Source organism: Pseudonaja textilis, chromosome 10, assembly GCF_049901715.1.
Source record: "Pseudonaja textilis isolate UNSWEBS1 chromosome 10, rPseTex1.2, whole genome shotgun sequence".
NCBI classification, from domain to species: domain Eukaryota; kingdom Metazoa; phylum Chordata; class Lepidosauria; order Squamata; family Elapidae; genus Pseudonaja; species Pseudonaja textilis.
In genome coordinates, this window is record NC_141999.1 from 17,109,523 (window position 1) to 17,131,036 (window position 21,514).

General features: G+C 45.6%; 1 protein-coding gene across 1 annotated transcript in view; it reads left to right on the plus strand.

Moving 5' to 3' along the window:
• Positions 1-21,514, plus strand: part of NPHS1 (NPHS1 adhesion molecule, nephrin) — a 50,919-nt gene that overhangs the window by 23,058 nt on the left and 6,347 nt on the right. Inside the window, exons 14-24 of the mRNA XM_087939906.1 lie at positions 179-308; positions 2,393-2,565; positions 5,202-5,342; positions 7,019-7,159; positions 8,836-8,951; positions 10,351-10,522; positions 10,735-10,891; positions 14,358-14,509; positions 14,623-14,734; positions 16,636-16,817; positions 19,887-19,943. Of these exons, the coding sequence (XP_087796032.1) occupies positions 179-308; positions 2,393-2,565; positions 5,202-5,342; positions 7,019-7,159; positions 8,836-8,951; positions 10,351-10,522; positions 10,735-10,891; positions 14,358-14,509; positions 14,623-14,734; positions 16,636-16,817; positions 19,887-19,943 (1,533 nt within the window). The remainder of the gene's footprint in view (positions 1-178; positions 309-2,392; positions 2,566-5,201; positions 5,343-7,018; positions 7,160-8,835; positions 8,952-10,350; positions 10,523-10,734; positions 10,892-14,357; positions 14,510-14,622; positions 14,735-16,635; positions 16,818-19,886; positions 19,944-21,514) is intronic.

Genomic DNA, 21,514 nt, shown 5'->3' on the forward strand with positions numbered 1-21,514 from the left:
TCTTTTCACATACAAAATATCGATCGATTTAAACAAGCTGTACTGCATTTACTTTTCCCCTGAATGTTTTGTCTCCAAGAGTTGGGAAGGGCGCTGTAAGTGGAAAAATAGGAGCTGAATGTGAAACGGATGGGTAGGGGGTGACAATGCAAATCTGAAATATTGCTTCCTTCCCTAGTTCCACCTCTGCATGCCACCATTATAGCCACAGACAAAAAGGTGAGACGTGGCCAATCGGTGACGCTGACCTGCAAATCGGGCAGCAGCAACCCTCCTCCTCATCTCACCTGGCTCAAAGATGGAAAAAAGTGAGTAATTCTTCCAATGACCACCTTCCTCAAACTTCTCTGATTGTCTTTGTAGGTTTTGCCTCTTCCTGCCAAGACTGGCTTAAATAGCAATAGCACTTAGACATATATGCAGGGGTGGGATTCTACCAGTTCGCACCTATTCTCTAGAACCGGTTGTTAACATTCTAAGCAGTTTGGAGAACCATCTGTTAGAAGAAATTCCTGGCCTAATCCTGTAAGGAAGGCAGGAAGGAAACATTCTGGTGTTGCTTACAGAAACTGCCTCTCCGTTAACTCTTATTACATTCTTGGCAGGACTAGACTTCCTGTCTCTGGAACTTCTCTGGAGTTTTTTTTCCCCTCCTTTGCTGGTACTTTGTTTGTGTGGACTGACCATTAAAAAAAGTGACTTATGACCGTTTTTCACACTTACGACTTGCAGCACCCCCACAGTCACGAGAGGCCAGGCAAGGAGATGCATGCCTCGATGTGAGTGATGTTGAGTTGGCCACGCCCAGCCAGTAACATGACCACCAAGCCATGTCCACCCAGTCACATGACCACCAAGCCACGCCCACCAACTAAGCCACGCCCACAGAACTGGTTGTTAAAAGATTTGAATCCCACCCCTGCATATATGCCGCTTGCTTCACAGTGCTTTACAGCCCTCTCTAAGCAGTTAATAGAGTCAGTGTATTGCCCCCAACCATCTGGGTCCCCATTTTTGCGACCACAGAAGGATGACAGGCTGAGTCATCCTTGGACTGGTTAGACCAGGGGTGGGATTCTACCGGTTCTCCCCGGTTCGCTCGAACCAGTAGCTCTGAAGATCATCTGGGAGCTAACTGGTTCACTCCAACAATCTGCTGTTGGGCCCACCTGCCCACCCGGGCTCTCATACTGACCTTTCTTTCCTGCTTTTGAAGCGCAGCCTCTTTGCGTGGCACAGCAGATTGCCACATGTCAGCTGTTGAAGACACGAGGAGAGTGCAGGATTGCAGGAGATGACTAGGAAAGCCTCTGCACCTGCGCAAAGCGTGCGTTTGGCGTGCGCGCCTGTGCAAAGTGTGTGTGTGCATGCACAAAGTGCACCCACCAAGCCACGCCCACCAAACCGGTGGTAAACCACTTTGAAACCCACCACTGACCGGTCAGGATCAAACTCCTGGCAGTCGACAGAGTTAGCCTGCAATAGTGCATCCTAACTACTGTGCCACCACAGCTGTTAAATCACTCGGGCATAGTAGAGGAAGGTCATTCCTTCTGGGTTCTTCCAGTAGCATCAAGTCATCGGGTTTGGGGCTCTTTTCTGAAGCAATGTAATTATTGAATAGCCTGTGGAGCCCCAAGATTAATTTTGCATCTGGGGTTGTTTTCAGAAAGAAAAGGTCAGGAGGGTTGTTGTATATGGTGTGATGGAAGCTGTGCCTGCTTTTTTATGTGGGTTGTAGTTTCACCATCCCAATTGCCTCTTGACTTTCTTGACCATGTCCCACGGACACCCTTGGTTGCATCAAATCAAGAAACTGTCCTCTCGTATTAGGAGGAAAGTTGGTTTTAGGGGGAAAAGCTTTTTTTTTATTTTTACATTCCCTCCAGATTAAGTTTTGAGGACCCCTTAGATATGCCGGATGCTTCTTCAGTATGCCTCATGGCTGCCTGGTTTGAATCCATTGAGGTCATGCGTCTTTCCACAATGTCATCAGAACAACAAATCCGAGAAGAAGGAGAAGAAGATCATCTTTGTTGTACGGAAACATTCTTCAGCTGTCACTTTGTATTTCCACCCTTGTTCCTCAGTCCCGACCCATCACGCTTCTGACTTCCCCAGGCTTAGGCTGTAACAGTCAACAGAAGAACTGGACAGCTGAATCAGTCCCAGCCTTCATTCAGTCCTGCTTTCTGTTTCTGACAGCAGCATGATGCAGGCCTGTCAAAAAACTTGCAAGTGAGGCTATAAAGGCATCAGGTCTTGTCTCTTGTTTATCCCCGGCAGCTGAGCTGTGTCAGTAGATTGTCTCTGGATATAGAGCTTCATCTCTGGACTCTTGTCAGAAACATTAAGTTCGGCTGTGATAATCTTCATGCATTCTCGCCTTCAGGCTGGACGGCATCAATTTAGGGCAGAGGAAAGCAGAATATGGAGGTTTCTCTGCTTCAGAAAGAGTGACTCTGGTGGTATCATCTGCAGATCATGGGAAGAGGGTGGAATGCTATGCCTACAGCTCTGTTCTCTCCGAAGGTGTGAACACCTTCTACCAGCTTACGATCCTATGTAAGTATGGAAACATCCCTTGATTGCTGTTTATTTCTTGCTGGAAGTTCAGCTCTGAAAATAAAAGCTTTTTGTTCAATGGATTTGTTCAGCTGGCACAGAATCCAGCGGTGCAGGCAGTTCTGGGTGCTCCCAGAACAGCACATCTTACACCTCTGCTCCACTGCATCTGTCGCCAGTTTTCTTCTGGGTACAATGCAAGTAGTTGGTTGAAATCTTTAAAGCCCTTTGTGGCATGGGAGCGGGCTATCTGAGAGCGCCTCTCCTTAGTTACCCATCCCATTAGATCAGGCAGAGGAAGCATGCTGCGTGTACCATCAGAGGGGGACTTATATTTGGTGAGTCCCAGGAGACGTGTCTTTTCGACCATAGTGCCTGCCTTATGCAGCATTTCTCCCCTCCAAGGTTAAGTTAGTTCCATCCCTTCTGACATTCCAGAAATCCCTCCAGGTCTGGTTATGTTAGCCGGCCTGAGGCTCCCAAGGAACCAGAGGCAGGCTTAGATGGCGCCATTGCTGGGCAGAGGTGGTATTACAGCAGGTTCTGACCAGTTCTGGAGAACCAGTAGTGGAAATTTTGAGTAGTTCGAAGAACCGGTAGCAGAAATTTTGAATAGTTCGAAGAACTGGTAGTGGAAATTTTGAGTAGTTCAGAGAACCGGTAGCGGAAATTTTGAATAATTTGGAGAACTGGCAAATCCCACCTCTGACTAGCCCCACCCCATCTATTCTCTGTCTCCCATTGAGTCCCAGCTGATCAGCTGGGTCTTCTTTTGTTGCTCTGCACAAGAGAACGGAGCTGGAAAGCAGGTTAGCGGGGTGGGGAGGGAACGGGGATTTTGCAGTATCCTTCCCCTGACGTGCCCACCAAGCCACGTCCACCAAGCGATGCCCATAGAACCAGTAATAATTTTTTTTGAATCCCACCACTGTTGCCGGGGTTACCATTTTTTATCCTCTCTTTGCCTAGACTTTTGCCTACATTTTCATTTTTATAATCTTTCTCTTTTAATGTGGATTTTATATATTTTAAATACTTGTTTTTTATTTGTTTTATTCGATTGTTGTTTGCCTCCCTAGCGTCGCTTTCCGTGAGATAGGAGGCTATGCAAAAGCACATTGCACTCATCTCAGAAGCCCCGAAGCATTTCTTGGGTGGAAAGGATTAGCTGGTGACATCACTGTTGCCCAGGGGATGCCCAATTGGGGGCTCCTTTCATGTGCCTGGCAGGAGCAAAAGATGGGAGCTCAACCCCACACCACGTCAGCACTTGGGTCTCGAACGCGGGGTTGCTAACTTCCCCAACCCAGCATCCCAACCCCACAAGCCGCCGTTCTCCTGGATGCTATGCAAATTTGATGAATAAATAAGTTTTTATCAATCCTTCCCTACAGCTGATCTGAACAGGGTCCTGTTCAGGCAGATTAATATTCTTCGTGCTTCGATAATAGATCTTTAGTGTGTTCCTTTGGATCCTTTTATGAGCCAATTGGAAAGTAACTGGCATTTCTTATGTATATCTGAGATTCTATAAAACCAATCCCTGAATAGACCTGCAGGCTTCGCTGTGGACGATGACGTTGCCCTGCCTTAAAAATGATGCTTGATTGCTAGGATAATACATGGATGGAAATCTCCAGGAAACCCCAGAGTTACAGGCTGCGAAGGCTGTGAAGTTAAGAAAACATCCTGGAGGAAAGCAATGGAAGACCATTATCTTTTGTTGCTGAGATGACTTGAGCTTGACTTTGGTGGGCAGGAGAAGGGATGGTATTTTCCATACTTTGACAGATAGAGGCAAACAGGAAGTTCTCAATGTCAGGCTTCCAAGTAATAACTCCATATCAAGCAAAACACCAAGGCAGGTAGATTCCTCCAAGACTAGCTTTGTTGGAAATATCATATTGGTACAGATCTGGTGAAAACCGACTCTGAAAACTCCCGCGGGTTTTCACCTAATTAAAAGTTTTCCCACTTTCCCAAAACAATTAGTCACATGGTCCAATCATGGTGCAGTCTGGTTGCCAGGTGACATCACTCCGCCTTCCTCCGACCAGGTGTGAGAATGTCCTTGGTTCCCAAGGGAAAATATTTTGTTTTGGCTACAGGATCCCCTCTATCTCAAATCCCTCAGCTCCAGTGTGGCAACACTGAAGTGGTCAAAAATGGCTTCGGTCAGCTCAACTTCAGGGTTGACACTCAACACGACCGTTCATTAAGCAACAATTTGAAGTTCCGATGGCCCTGAAATAAAGTGACTTATGCCTGGTCCTTGCACTTACGACTGCTGCTGCATCCCTATAGTCATGTGATCGTGGTCCACATGCTTGGCAACCAGCTAGCAATTGTGATCAGTTGCCGTGCCCTGCACTCTTGTGATCGCCACTTGTGATCTTCCCTTCTGACAAGGAAGTCAAGGGGGGAAGCTGGCAGGAGATCGCAAGTTGCAGTCTCGCTTAACGACGACGCTACCTAACAGCACACATTTCCTGAACTTTATTGGTCACAAGTCGAAGACCACCTGTAGACCAATGAGCCAGAAAGGGGGAATTGTCTCAATTAGCTATCCTGGCTTTTTAAGCATCCGATGGGCCTGGCCTTCCAAAAAGGTGTGCCTTCATTTTTTTTCAACACAGTTCCTCCAGAGTTCTCCCCTGAGCAGACACACCTAGTGGAAGCTGTGGAACATGGGTCTGCCCAATTGCCCCTTCTGGTTTCTGCCTATCCTCCTGAGATTACCTATCGCTGGAGTTTCCTTGGAGAGATGATCTTAACAGGTGGGTCTGACACCTTAGGGTGAAAGCCAAAGAACCGAGAACTTCGGTAAGGTGAGAATCAGTGGATATCCTATACCTGTTGCAGTCTATAAAACAACCCAGCCCCACCCCCCATTTTCTACGTGCCTGCTCTTTGCTTTGTGCATGCTAATGCGCCTTTTAGTGTCCTACCTATTGGACTTTCTTGGGAGACCACGGAGGGAGAAGGAGACAATGGGAACAGGAACAAACGGGGAGAATAAGCTTTTAGTTCTGTTGAAGCCGGATTTTGATTTAGTTCCAGCAGGGTGGGAAGATGAAAGGTTTGTGTCAAGCATTTTGAAAGGATTGGAAGGAAAAGAAAAAGAATCGGGTGTTATAGGTGGAGCCATTAAAAGAGAGAGCCAGTGGGCCTTCAGACAGTCAAGATAAGTGGAGGACAGGAAGAAGGAAAGGGATCTACCGAGATAAATCAAGGTATGAAGGTAGAATATCCAGGAGGAGCCAAGATAATAGACTGATAGGACTGATAGCAGCCTTTGGAGGCTACAACTTTAAAAAAAAAACATGGCTGGGGGTAAATAACCAGAGAGAATAGGGAATAATCAAAATTTAGTTAAATATAATTTGTATGTGAAATGAACCATGATTATATACTACCCTAATTTGATGCAAGTGTGCTGTATTTAATATTTGCTCTTTCTGGTAGCCAGCATCTGATGGTGTCCTGAGGTGTCAATTTAGAGCATCTTTGCCATAAAGCATTGTAAATGCATTAAATGGCACTGTTGAATTATATTTACCGACAAAGAGAATCTAGTCTAGAACTGTTTCAAACTATTTAACTCTCATCAGCTAGCTATACTTTTCTGGGATGCTACTTGCATATTAAGTAGATGTATTAACCTCTAAGCCACAGGCTCTCCTTGCTTTGTTGGCTATACCAGGGCAAGGGGTGAAGTGTTTTTTATCCAATGAGACCAGTCTGTCAGGGCAACCTGGTCTACCCAAGCATGGGATAAAATAGTTTGTCACGAAAGTGGCTGCCTGCCAAAGCTCCTGGATTGGGGCTGAAAGGTGAAAGCAGAAGCAGTTTGCTCGGTCCCGTGTTTGGATAGACCAGGTTGCCCTGAAAGACTGGTCTTCACCAGAAAAAAAAAAAAAAAACACTTATGAAATGGCAGGTTTCTTATTCTTGGATTTTCTTTCTCCTGTCCCTTCCTGTGTCAAAGGTCTTCACATTTAGCGAAACGAAAAAATGGAGACTAGCGGTGTGTGAGCTATGCAGGATCCTGAACTTTAGAACCATTGGTGTGAGACATTTGAAGAATCAGAATCAGAATAGAGCTGGAAGGGACCTTGGAGGTCTTCTAGTCCAGCCCCTGCTCAAGCAGGAGATCCTATACCACTTCAGACAGGTCTTCTTAAAAACCTCCAATAATGAAGCAGCTACTCCATCGGAAGGCAAGCTGTTCCATTGGTTATTTGTTCTCACTGTTTGGAAGTGTCTCCTTCACTGCAGGATGGAATTAGGAATTAGGATGGGAGCCAACCTGATGCAGAAGAACCTTTGAACATTGAACCGTTGATCACAGTTGGCTGGACCCATGAAATCCCTCTCCCCTCCCTTGCCCTGGTGCTCCAAGTGCTTGTTTCTTTGTGTAACTTGACTTGTGATGGATTGTCTTCTGTCGTAGAGGGTTCCCCACGGTACCACTTACGGGATGGTGGATCTCTGGAGATCTGGAATGTGACTCGAGCCGATGCCGGCAAATACAGGATCTACTGTGAGAATGCAGAAGGACAAAATGAAACCACCATCGCTCTAAACGTGCGTTGTAAGTAACAGATTCGGAGGAATATTTTTCCCTGTCTTCACACTTCTGTAGAGAAGCAACGAAGAAAGGTTTGGTTTAATCCATCCTTTCCCAAGCTGGTTTCATCCAGATGTGTCCAGCCAACTTACATCAGGCCCAGCCATAATGGTTAGTGGCCGGGGATTATGGGAATTTTTCCCCAACATTTCTTGAATGACTCAGATTAAAGAAGGATGGAGGTTTTTTTCACCCCATGTCCTATTCAATTTTATTTTTTACAGTTTCTTCTAAGATGGTTTATTTCAAACTTGAGGGCCTCATCAGCATTGTGTTTGACCTTGGAGGGCTGGAGAGTGTAGCATGGCCATGGTGGGCGTGGCCATGGTGGGCGTGGCCATGGTGGCCACGACATGGGACTCATATGGGGGAACCTGTAATAGCCATATGCTAAGGCAGGACTTCCCTGAGTTCCTCATTCACTCTCGTTATAATCTTCCTTCCTTCCTTCCTTCCTTCCTTCCTTCCTTCCTTCCTTCCTCCCTCCCTCCCTCCCTCCCTCCCTCCCTCCCTCCTTCCTTCCTTCTCCTTTCTTCTTCCTTCCCATCTTCCCATTTTTCCTTTGCCCTTGCCTTTCTCCTTTCCTGTCCCTTCTTGCATGCTCAAATGCAAAAGGGGAAACATTTCTCCTTTTGTTTTCTGTTTATAGCTTGGGGGTCCCACACTTGCTCTATTTTTGCTGGCAGAGGCACCGCGGGCTGGTCCTTTTCCAGGCCGGTTCTGTGGGCGTGACTTGGTGGGCGTGGCAGGGGAAGGATATACTGCAAAATCCTCATTCCCTCCCCACCCCACTAACCTGCTTTCCAGCTCCGTTCTCCTGCGCAGGGCAACCAAAGGAGACCCAGCCAATCAGCTGGGACTCAGTGGGAGGCAGAGAAGAGATGGGGGCGGGGCCAGTCAGAGGTGGGATTTGCCGGTTCTCTGAACTACTCAAAATTTCCGCTACCGGTTCTCCAGAACTGGTCAGAACCTGCTGAATGCCACCTCTGTACGCACGTATGCGCGCACCTCCTGCCAAGCAGCCGGTCTTTGGGTCTCTGCTGCACATGTGCGAGGGGCAGGGCGCATGTGGGGTCTCACAGGCTTGCGTGGGGGTGGGGGCAGGGCCCACACACGAGGGGGTCATGTGCCCATGCATGAGGTGCAGGGCACACACTTGGGGGTATGGGGGAATCACCCATGCATGCATGGGGGGCACGGGAGGCCTCCCACGCATGCATGGGGTGGGGTCATCTGCGCATGTGTGTGGGGCATATGCAGGGGAACATGCATGCTTTGAGTACTTGGTGCTGAAAAGATTCGCCATAACGGGACTAGAAGTTCTCCAGGTTCCTCCCAACCCTGGGATGCTCTGGTTTACCACCATCCCATGTTAAGGCCAGTGCTAGGACACCATCTTTCTCCTTTCAGGTTTCTCAGGCGTTGGGTCTGATCTGTGCAACTTTGCTAAGTTAAACACAACCGGATGTGTTTGCTTAATCTGCATAATACATTAAGCATTATACTCACACAGCCGCCCCCCAGCCAAAACTAAAATTAATGGAGAGCTTAGCATGTTGTAGAAGTGCAGCTGTCAACGCAGCTTGAACCGATAACGGTATGAACAGAATTATGCCTTTTTTTTCCTCCCCTACAAACAGATTCGCCCTCCATCCGCAGCATTGCAGATCCAACTTACGTGGACCTGGGGGAGACCGCCGAAATTGTGTGCCAGGCTGATGCCAACCCTGTACCAAATTTCCAGTGGAGGTGGCTGGTAAAGTTGTAGGGCTAAGTCTGGAGAAAGCAAAGGGAAGGATTGGCATCGGTTTTGTGTGCTAACTCTATTGCGGTGCCAGCAGGAGAACGTTTCTTAGTCCAATTAAAACGGATGCAATGTGGCCATGTCAGGCGAGATTACCTTTTTTTTCCAACCTCCGTTACAACTTGATGGCTAATAATGGTTCTTTAATGGCCACTGACAAGTAGAAAATACTTCCTTTAAAGGCTTTGGTAATGTAGCTCCTAACAATCAGACATATTGCACGGACTGGGGTGCGTGGACATTAAAAACAAAAACAAAAAAACGTAAGAATGAGCTTTGCACTTAATGGGCTGGCAGGAATCTTGCATTACTCCAAGTTTATGAGGCTGTTTTGCAGGAGTTGATGCTTCTTCAGAGACTGACATTATGTGGTTGGTGGTTTGCTCCACTTTACTCGATACATATAAAGGTAAATAAGAGTTGGGGGATTTTTTTTTTCCAGCTCAAGAGGTTCTTGGTTTAATGTTCCAGGGGCTACGTGCCAGCGGTAAGTGGTGCCAAAGACAAGCGTAGGCAAAGGAAAGGAAAACCACACATATACAGCAGTGGTGGGATTCAGATTTTTTTTACTACCGGTTGTGTGGCTATGGCTTGGCGGACATGGCCTGTAAAATCTCGTTCCCACCCCACTCCAAGGGGAAGGTTACTGCAAAATCCCATTCCTCCCCACTCCACTAACCTGCTTTCCAGCTCCGTTTTCCTGTGCAGGGCAACCAAAGAAGGCCCAACCGATCAGCTGGGACTTGGGGGGCAGAGAATAGATGGGGGCGGGGCCAGTCAGAGGTGGAATTTGCTGGTTGTCCTAACTACTTAAAATTTCCACTACTGGTTCTCCAGAACTGGTCAGAACCTGCTGAATACCACCTCTGATATATAGGCAGATGTGAGATATGCTCTGTGTAGAAACCAGTGGGCTGGACTGAAGGATGGGAGTGGGGGGGCGGTAGATAATCTGTGAGAAACAGAGTTCTTAATTACAGGTAATCCTCGGTTTACAATCATTTACATACAATAAGAACCGTGGGGGTGCTGTGGTTAGAATGCAGTATTGCAGGCTAATTCTGACGACTGCCTGGAAGTTCAAATCTCACCAGGTTCAAGGTTGACTCGGCCTTCCATCCTTCCGAGGTGGGTAAAATGAGGACCCAGATTGTTGGTGGGCAATTAGGCTGACTCTGTAAACCACTTAGAGAGGGCTGGTGAGATTCAAACTGCCAAATTGCAGGCAGCAGAAGTAGCCTGCAGTACTGCACTCTAACCACTGCGCCACCGCAGCTCAATGGGAAAGGGTCTCCATCTGCTGGTTGCATGGTTTAATACAATCTTCCTGTTATTCTGGCCTCTTACGCAGGGCGATTTGGAGCGCAGCCTGGAAGATTTGGGTTTTAAACTATTGTCTGAAGGATTGGTAGGCACCCTGAGGGTCCAGGGAGCCCAACGAAACCATGCTGGGTTTTATGAGTGTCAAGTAGATAATGGCATCTCCCCAGCAGCCAAAAGCAGTGCTCGCTTGATTGTGCGATGTAAGTATTAACACCAGTCAACCTTTAATATGTCCTAGACTTAAAGACTCCGTTAAAATCCAATGTTTTACTTGTCATAATTGCTTATCACCCACCGCTGGAGTGTTTGTTTCTCTGAGTCCCTAGATGCCATCCTTTTCTTTGCTTTTCTTTTCAGCCAGCAGTTTACACATACAACCCAACTTTAACCACACCTCTCTCTTCTCTTCTAGACCCACCAGAAATCATTAAAGGCCCCGGGCAGAGGAAAGTGGCCGCTTCAGGTGATGGAAGAAGCCAAGCCGTGCTTCAGTGCAGCGCTCAGGGTGTGCCCAGCGTGCTCTTCAGCTGGGCCAAGAATGGGGTCTCCCTCGATCCCCAAAGTCCCAGGTGAGATTCCCCATCAGGAGGCGAAGTAGTAAAAATAATGAAGATAACAGATAACGGATGATCAGAGTTGGAAGGGACCTTGTAGGTCATCAAGTCCAACCCCGCTGCCCAAGCAGGAGACCCTACACCATTTCTGACAAATGGCAGTCTAGTTTCTTCTTGAAAGTCTCAGGTGATGATGCTCCCACAACTTCCAGGGGCAAACTGTTCCATTGGTTGATTGTTCTCACTGTCAGAACGTTTCTCCTTATTTCCTGATTAAATCTCTCCTTGTTCAGTTTCCATCCATTATTCCTTGTCTGGCCTACAGGTGCCTTGGAAAATAGCTTGACCCCTTCCTCCTCTCTGTGGCAGCCCCTCAAATATTGGAACACTGCTATCTTGTCTCCCCTGGTTCTTCTCTTCGCTAGACTAGCCATGCCCAGTTCAGTGGTGGTATTCATTTTTTTTTTACTACCAGTTAAATAGGTGTGGCTTGGTGGGCGTGGTGTGGCTTGATGGACATGGTGTGGCTTGGGCATGGCAGGGGAAGGATATTGTAAAATCCCCATTCCCTCCCCACCCCACTAACCTGCTTTCCAGCTCCGTTCTCCTGTGCAGGGCAACCAAAAAAGACCCAGCTGGGACTCGGGAGGCGGAGAATAGATGGGGTTGGCGGGGCCAGTCAGAGATGGGATTTGCTGGTTCTCTGAACTATTCAAAATTTCCTCTACCATTCTCCAGAACTGGTCAGAACCTGCTGAATGCCACCTCTGCCCCAGTTCCTGCAACCTTATCCATCATATGTTTTAGCCTCCAGTCCCCTAATCATCCTGGTTGCTCTTTTCTGCACTTTTTCTAGAGTCTCATCACCTTTTTTATAGTACGGTGACCTAAACTGGATGCAACATTCTCGGTTGAGTTTGACTTTGGATGACTGCACAGACACAATCACACAGGTTGTTCATGAACACAATGGGGACCAGAACTTCCATTGCTAAGTGAGGGGGCGTTGTTAAGTGAGACACGCCCAATTTTACAATATTTTTTTTGCCATGGTTGTTAAGTGAATCACTGCCATTGTTAAGGGAAGCATGAAATTAATGAATCTGGCTTCCCCCGATGCTTTGCTTGTCAGAAGCTGGCTGGGTAGGTTGCAAATGGCAACCACACGACCCCAGGACATTGCAACCATTGCAGATATATCTGGTTGCCAAGCGCCTGAATTTTAATCATGTGACCATGGCGATACGGCGCTGGTTGTAAGTGTGAGGACCGCTAATAAGCCATTGTTTTCCAGTTGCATCATAGCTTTGAACAGTCACTAAAGGAATGACTGTAAATCAAGAATTACCTCTACGTAAATAGTTTTTCCAGTTCAGACATGGTGCTCTGCTTTCCCACCAAGCCCTAATCAAGCATGACCCTGCTTAGCTTCTGAGCCCAAATTGCTCAAGTGCTACATACCTGTTGAGCATCATATGAGCCACGGTGGCGCAGTGGTTAGAGTGCAGTACTGCAGGCTGCTTCTGCTGCCTCTTGGCTACCTGCAATTTGGGAGTTTGAATCTCACCAGGCTCAAGGTCGACTCAGCCTTCCATCCTTCCGAGGTGGGGAAAATGAGCACCCAGATTGTTGCGGGAAATAGGATGACTCTGTAAAACCGCTTAGAGAAGGCTGTAAAAGCACTGTGAAGCGGTATAGAAGTTTAAGTGTGACTGCTAGGGAGGGAGCGGAGCAGAGGTGGTATTCAGCAGGTTCTGACCAGTTCTGGAGAACCGATAGTGGAAATTTTGAGTAGTTTAGAGAACCGGCAAATACCACCTCTGACTGGAGATTTTACAGCATCCTTCCCCTGCCACGCCCACCAAGCCACGCCCACAGAATCGGTAGTAATTTTTTTTTAATCCCACCACTGGAGGGGAGGGAGGCAGGGAAGGAAGGAAGGAAAGAAGGATGAGGAGAAGGAAGCAAGCTATAGTGCCGTGGTTAGAATGCGGTATTGCAAGCTAATTCTACCGACTGCCAGAATTTTGATCTTAATGGGGCTCTAGGTAGACTCAGCCTTCCATCCTTCCGAGGTGGGTAAAATGAAGGCCCAGATTGTTTGGGGGGCAATAAACTGACTCTGTAAACTGCTTAGAGGGGGCTGTAAAATTTACTGAGAAGCGGTATATAAGTCTGAGTGCTACTGCTATTAGCATCTAAGCGTTTTATTGAGGTCAACTTACATCCCCCAAAATCTTATCTCCTGGTCCCTTGTCAGCTTCATTTTGGCTGAAGCCCATAAGGCTCTGCAGGGGACAGAGCAAAGACGATCAACTATGTTGCCATGTCACAATGCAAACCACACAACCTACGCACTTGCATCCAACATTGGGATACAAGTGTGAAAGCCTCTCGTGATGCATGTTTATCATTTTGGGGGGAGGTCATGATTTGGGCACCAAATATCTGTGTTATTGTCTAATTTGCTTTTTATGACATTTCCGCAAGTCAAATATGTTTTGATTTCATTGAGGCTGTGAGGGCAGGAATTATATACATAAGGAAGCAACCCTGTAAATCTTTGCTGAATCCTCCTGTCTCTCACCATCAAATTATGTTTCCCTGCCTTGGAAAAAGGGCAGTGGAAGTTCACCGTTGCTTACAGACATTCCCAAATATTTGCACTCAGCTTGCAAAGGCTTAACTCCTTTTGGGGCAAATGGGGGTGGGGATGAGGATGAGGATTAAACATCTCACAGGAGTTGAATGCTTACAATATTCAGTTCAGTTCTAGTTGGAATTAAATTTGTAACTTAACAATTGTTCCAACGTGGCTGGGGGCCAACCTAAGCCAGCCGAAGTTTGATCATCAGTTTGGCACTCGTTTGGATTCAGTTTAGTTCCAGTTGAATTGGGGAAATGTTACAAATGCATTTTTATCTGCAAGAGAAGAATGGGGAATGGAATGAATCAATATGGTGAATTTGCTATGTTTAAGTGTCAGAAATCACGCATAAGAATAGATATGATACTGAAAAGATTCGTTTATTTTCTCCCAATCTCCCTCTCCTTCCCTCCCTCCCTTCTCTTCCCTTCTCTTTGCTGCTCTCCTCTCCTCCTCCTCTCCGTCTCCTTTCCTCTCTTCTCCTTCCCCTCCCTTTCCCTCCCCTCCCCTGTCCCTTATCCCTCTCGCTTCTCCTCTCCCCTCCCTCGCCTCTCCTCTCTTCTCTTCCCCTTCTCCTCTCCCTTCCCTTCCCTCCTCTCCTCCCCTTTCCCTCTCCCTCCCCTCTTATCCCTTATTCTCCCCTCCCCTCTTCCTTCCCTCTCCCTTCTCTTCTCCCTCTCCCTTCCCTCCTCTCCCTTCTCCTCTCCTCTCTTCCCCTCCCCTGGATTTCTCTTGTTTCTCAGTGTGTCTCTGCAATTTCATTTGTCAAATATTTAATGAGGACTGAGCTGCATCACTTTTATGAACATAATTCACGATATTATCTTTCCCCAGGTATAGTGTGGTCACAAGCTATGAGGATTCTTTACACACCAGCACCTTAACCATTGCCAATGTGAGCGCAATGCTTGACTATGCCATCTTCACCTGCACGGCCAACAACGATCTGGGCACAGATGCCTTTGACATCCAGCTACTTAGCACGAGTAAGGAACAGCTGGAACCTGGATGTCCATCTGGCGAAATTTGAAGATAAAAAAATAAATAACTCCTTGTATCATTTGAATTAACTTGCGCTACTTTGATCATTTCTTGCCAGGTCGTCCTGACCCACCAACAGAGTTCAAAGTTGTCAGTGTAGCTCATAATTGGTTGGCTTTGGAGTGGATCCCAGGTTTTGATGGAGGCCTGCAGCAAAGCTTTCGTGTCAGGTAGGTCTTATGGAGATAAAAGTCCCATCTGTCAACACAGGGAAAGGTACTTTAAATTAATGTAACTCTCATGGTTCCATATAGGAGTTCTTGGGAACAACTATCACCTGGCTAAGCTGTTGTTCTTAGGAACTCTGAGAAGTGCCAGGCTCAAAACAAAAAAAATGACGTATGGTGATTCTTCCGTTATGTGGTCCTGTCCATATGTGATTCTTCCATGTGGTGAATTCTTTGTTGTTTCCACACCTATAGACAGAATCTTGCCAGACTAAGCACTCTGCTATCTGCATCTACCATATACTCTGTGAACTGATAGGAATGGGCTTTCTTTGCCCTCTTTCTTGCACATATCAAAATATCAGGCTGAGTTTTCTCTTATTCCTCTGCGATGCACCCCCTTCCTCCTGGGAATGCAGCCTACTATATTCCGTCACACTTGGCATCTTTAAGAAGGGTGGACTTGAATTTTCAGAATTCTGGGAATTGAAGTCCACACACCTTAAAAGATACCGAGGTTGAGAAACACTGTCCTAGTGAGCAAGCCTTGCTATGTATTGTGGGTGAAATAAGTACATTCATATAATAACTCTGGAATGATTTCCTCCTGAGAGAGTTGTGTGACGGCAATAGCACTTAGGTTTGTATACCACTTTACAAGTGCTTTACAGCCCTCTCTAAGCGGTTTTCAGAGTCAGCCTATTGCCCCCAACAATTTTGGGTCCTCATTTTACCCACCTTGGAAGGATGGAAGGCTGAGTCAACCCTGAGCCTGGTGAGATTTGAACTGCCAAATTGCCGGCAGCCAGCAGGCAGCAGAAGTAGCCTGCAGTACTGCACTCTAACCACTGCGCCACCATGGCTCATCCCATCCTTGTACCATTCTAGAAGCCATTGAAGGTCTGTTTATTCTCCCAGGCCTAAGGATCACAAGACCATGAAACCTCCTTTCTCTTTTGTTCTATTTTTGTTTTGTTCCATTTTGGTTTAGCTTTGGTATCTTGGTCTTCCTGTCCATCATATGCATGGTTTTTTTTAGTTGTAATGCTACTGTTGGAAGAAATATCCTTCTGGGTTCAGTTCCAAGTGGGGAAAAAGATACTGGATTCATGGAAGTTGCTTGGAAACATGGTTTAATGGTGGACAGGATCACATGCCTTGGAGCTCCTGAGCGAAAGGGGAAGAGAAGAAATCCCTTGGTTTTATACCCTCCGTTGGGCCCCACCTTAGTGTTTCCTGTTCCTGTGTAAGAAATGTATCCCATTGGCTGTCAGACTCCCAGGGGTGGGGTCTTAGCTAACTTTGTAGACTTTGTTTGGATCACATGGCTTCACCTGAATGCTGGCTGATGCAACCTTGCCAGGCCATGTGGTGAGGTGGGCAGAGGCCTTTGTTATGTAGAATACTCTGGCTTAGGCCTTAATGGCCTGCCCGTTAACAAAGGTGGGGGTGAGCTTCTGCTTCTGAGGTGAGTTTCTGCTTCTGAGTTTCTACTTCTCTTTTTAGGGGAAATATCCCGCCTTTTTAATATTTCCTAGGATATTTCATTTTTCTAGGAGAGGGGTGGGTTTTAATTTCCAACACTACACAGTTGCTTCGGAGCTGGATGGCCTAGACGTGAAATATATAAAGACATACTGAAATGTCCTTGCTACCAAGTGACAAACGTAGATTAGATATTTAGGCGAAACCATTAGGGAAAAGCAGTTAGAAAAAGAGACAATGTCAGTGCAGAAACAGATGGAAGTTATTAATTTGAATCATCCACATTCAGAAATTATCCACGCTTCCAAGATAGACATGGATTAGGCAGGGTGGGCCCGATGCCCCTTCACACCACTCATTATGTATTTAATGAATTTGTTCTTCTCAGCAGCTTTTTATCTCCACTTGCTTTCACTCAGATATCATTGGCCAGGGGCTCCCAGCTTTCTCTACGTGGACGTCTTTCCACCGCAATCTCCAACTTTTACGCTGACTGGCCTGCAGCCAAACACTCCCTATAATGTCTCTGTCAATGCGCGCAATGCTCTTGGAGAGAGTGATTTTGCGGATGGGGGTGGAGGGCTGAGCATCAGCACAAAAGGTAAGGGATCTCAAGGTAGCCCAGACCAGAAGCTCAACAGTGAATACCAGCTCTGTCTTTACTGCAAGCTTATGTTGACGGAATCTTGCAAATCTGAAAAACGAGGGGAGGTTTCCTTTTGAAATGCTTTCCACAACCTCCCTCCTCCTGTGCAGTGATGGGGTTCCACATTTTTTAGTTTAATTTTAGTTTGGTTTACTTTATTGTCATTGCACTTCATACAATGAAATCAAACACCATCCTCAGTGCACACCATGACCGTGAAAATAAACACAAACACACCTCCTTCACACTCCACACATTGAATTGAAAACCACCAACGCTGCACTATACAGTAGAATTCAACAGAGCTACTACTTTGGGATAAAATCTATTTTCCAGCCTCTTTGTCCTTGTTTGTATTCTGTACCATCTGCCAGATGGTAATAGTTAAAAAAAAAAAAAAAAGGGTGCCCAGGATGAGATGCAACTTTGAGAATGTTTGAACTTTCTTAAGGCAGTGGGAGCTGCCAGTTTTCCTACCAGTTCTATGAGACCATGCTTTGCGCATGCATCTAACGTGCGCTTTGCGCATGCGCAGCAATGAAAAACCGCCCTCTGTGTGAGCACTGGTGAGGTGAGTGTTTTTTAGCTCAGCTGAGGTGCTGGACGAATCAGCTGAGCTAAAAAACAAGGGAATAAAGGACAGGAAAGGGCAGGGGCAGGGGGGTGGGGCCAGCCAGAGGTGGTATTTGCAAGTTCTCTAAACTACTCATAATTTCTGCTACCGGTACACCAGAACTGCCTGGTCTGCCTAGTCTGCAGCTCTTCTTCCTGACTTCCAAGGTCATCCACACATATCATTACAGGAACAAGAGCAGAGCCCACCAGAGGAGCATGTGGACATACTTATATTTTAAGGAGCCAAAAGGCAGTGATTGTATAGTAGACATAGTGCTGGGCATAGACCATAGAGATGAAGGTACGAAGCTGAATTGGATTGAATATTTTATTTGACTGTGTGTGATCAGACACACAAGGAATTTGCCTCTGGTACAGAAGCACTCGGTGTACTAGAAAGGCAACAAAGAAAATAATAACACCAATAAAAGGGGGACGTAAAGAAAATAATAAAAGGAATAAATAATAAGACTACAGCCACACTCTATTGGTTGATATACATACACATTAGACAGAACTTGTGAGAATTAGATGTTCGGTAGTATGATGGCACAAGGAAAAAAACATGCCTGTGTCTAGTTGTCTGGGAATGCAAGTTCTGTGAGCCCTGAATTTCACAAAATAGCAATAGCGTTTAGACTTATATACTTTACAGCACTCTCTGAGCGGTTAACAAATGTCAGCAAAATTGCCTCCAGCAATCTGGGTCCTCGTTGTACCAACATTGGAAGGATGGAAGGCTGACGACCTGAGCTGGTGAGGATTGAACTCCTGGCTGTGGACAGAGTTTGCTTGCAATGCTGCATTCTAACCACTGTGCCACCACAAGTGAGTTTGAGCCAGCTAGTCCCTTAGCTTAGCATACCTGGTTGTAAAGACAATAGAATAGAATTCTTTATGGAACAGAATAGAATTCTTTATTGGTCAAGTGTGATGTGACACACAAGGAATTTGTCTTTGGTGCATATGCTTTCAGTGTACATTAAAAAATACATTCGTCAAGAATCATAAGATACAACACTTAGTGATAGTCATAGGATGCTAAATAAATAATCAAATCATACTAGGAGACTAAATAAAACAATATAAATTGTAAAGATACAAGTAACAAGGTTAGAGATGTAAGTGGGAGGAGATAGGTAATAGGAATGATGAAAAGAATAATAGTAATACAGTCTTTGTAAATAGTTTGTGAGAATTATTTGTTTAGCAGAGTGATGGCATTTGGGAAAAAACTGTCCTTGTGTCTAGTTGTTCTGGTGTGCAGTGCTCTATATCATCATTTTGAGGTTAGAAGTCGAAACAAAGATAGAGGCAAATAAATATGCTACTCATATTTTTAAAAGAAGGAATACTTGAAGTGTAGAATAAATAAGGTAGAAAAACCATCTGTGGAATCATATCTGGATTAAACACAATACTCGGATAAAATAATCAGTGAGGTGGAGTGATGATAGTGTTGTTGTTGAACTGGTAGTAGAGAGGCCCAGTTTCTAGTCCATTCTCATCCACATAAGCTCCTTGGGTGATTTGGAACCAGTCTGTCCCTCTCAGCCCAACTCACCTTACAGGGTGGTTGTTGTGGGGGAAATAGGAGAAAGAAAGAGCCAACGTTTGGTCTAGTTTGGCTCCAAACTAGAAACAGGAGACAAGTGAGTTATAGTCCAGTTTTAGCCATGAAAGCCAGCTGGGTGACTTTGGGCAAGTCGTTCTCTCTCAGTCTCAATGTATTTTACCTCATAAGCATTGTTGTTGTGGGGAAAATAGGAGGAGGAGGACAGTGTGTTGTTGGATACAAACAAACAAACAAACAAAAAAGCAAATTAGATATGTTCTCTGCCTTGAGTTGTTTATAAAAAAAATAAAATAAAGGCAGGGTATAAATAAATTAATTAAAAAAAACAAGAGCCCATGTGGTGTAAAGGTGAAACCCTGGACCAGGAGTGTGGAAACATAGCTGTAGTTTACACTCAGTCATGGAAACTCACTGAGTAACTTGATCCATGGGCCAATCACGCTTCTCAGTTCTACTTATTTCACGGGGTTATTCTTGTAAAGAAGAGTAAGGACTAAGGAGGGAGGATTACATGGTTACACTGAGGAGGTGGTTATACAAACATGTTTTCACAATTCTGAAAAGTTCATGGGGGGAAAAAAATCCACATTGTTCAAGTAATTGGTGAATGTTCCTTGCACTTTCTGTTCATTTCCCCTAAAGGCACAAAATTCTGTTTATGCTTTCTGAGTCTTCCTATAAGGAAGTAAAAAAAGAGAAGCAAAACTAAAAAAAAAATGTACCAAGAAACGTGGCACTTTGGGCCCAATCTCTTTATCAGGCAACTTGTCAGCTATCCAATGCTATTAGAATTTGAATAACACACTGTTATAATTTTCCACATTTCTTTCCAGAGAGAATAGAAATACCAGTTGACCAGGAGCCAGAGATTCCCTTCTCATTCGAACCAGGTGGTCTGTTCTAGTTAAACCCTGCTTTCTTAAGATAAACTAGCTTGATACCCGTGCTTTGCTACGAAACTATGTGGTCGGGCTTAGTTTTTGGGGAGGAAAATAAGGGGAAAAAAATTCTGCCTCTGCCTATCAGCATCCATCGATATTCATCTGGCTAGCCTCCTATCAGTGTATGAGAGAGTTGAGGGCTGCTTGGAAACTGAAACATGGAAACTGAAACAGTATTTTCTGTGTGAGCAAGAAGGAGACAGCAAGGAGCCTGGGTGTGGCTTAGCTCAACTGTTCTGTACTAAAGCTGGCTGCTGCTGTGAAACTAAAACTGGAACTGGAATTCCTCTTCTCTGCTTTTGTTTTGCATTTGGAACAGATTTCTTTTCAGGTGGGGAGGGGGACTAGAACTCCTTAGCATCAGAGCATGTTAATAATAATATGTATGAAATACTAATGCTCTGATGATCATTTTGAAAAATCCTTTCTTAGTGAGCACTTAAAAGTCAAGAGGAACATATGTGCCAAATTTCAAGTTTGTTGGCTTTACAGTTCTGGAGATTTTGTGATGATGTGTGAGGGCTTTGGTATCTTGGTTCAGGTAGCTACTATCTTTTATTAATCCCCGCTATTAAATTAGAAAGGAGACTTTGGAGCTGTTGATGCTTCTTTCTATGCTGTGAATACTTGTTGATTTTGTATTGTCAAAAAATACCAAGGCTGCCCATGATACTCCATTTGATCAGCTGGGGACATTACTTATGGATGCCCACAATATTGTGAGTGATGTAATAAAAAACTAAATGTCAGAGTTCCAAGCAACACCCCCATAGCAAACAGAACTCCATGGCAGGTAAATTCCTCAAAGAACAATGTTATTGGAAATATCATATTGGCACAGACTGGTGAAAACCGACTCTGAATATTCCCGCAGTTTTCACCTAATTAAAAGTAAAAGTCTTTTCCCCCTTTCCCAATCAGTCACACGGTCCAATCAAGGTGTTGTCCGGTTGCCTGGCAACTTCACTCCTCCTTTCTCCAACTACCTGTGGAAATGTCCTTGGTTCTCAGGAGAAAGTATTTTGTTTTTGTTACAAACCTCAGCTATCTCATTTCCCCCCTCCCTATCCCTCAGCCCCAGTGTGGCAGCACTGAAGTCTCAGAAATGGCCTCGATCAGGTCAGCTTCAGGGTTGACATTAAAGTTTAAATTTAAGTTAAATTTGTATATGGGCAGTTACAGTAGCGGAATCCTGCCCTGGGCAGAAAGTTGGACGAGGTGATCTCCAAGGTCTCTTTCCATGCTGACACATTGCAATTCTATGGACAATAAGGAGTTGATGGGATGCGGTGGCCCAGTGGCTAAGACGCTGAGCTTGTCAAACAGAAAGGTTGGCAGTTCAGCGGTTCGAATCCCTAGCACCGTGTAACGGAGTGAGCTCCCGTTACTTGTCCCAAGCTTCTGCATGTAAAGATGCAAGTAGAAAAATAGGGACCACTTTGGTTCAGCGTCCTGTGAGCCTTCGGCGTTTAGTCCTGCCAGCCACATGACCACGGAGACGTCTTCGGACAGCGCTGGCT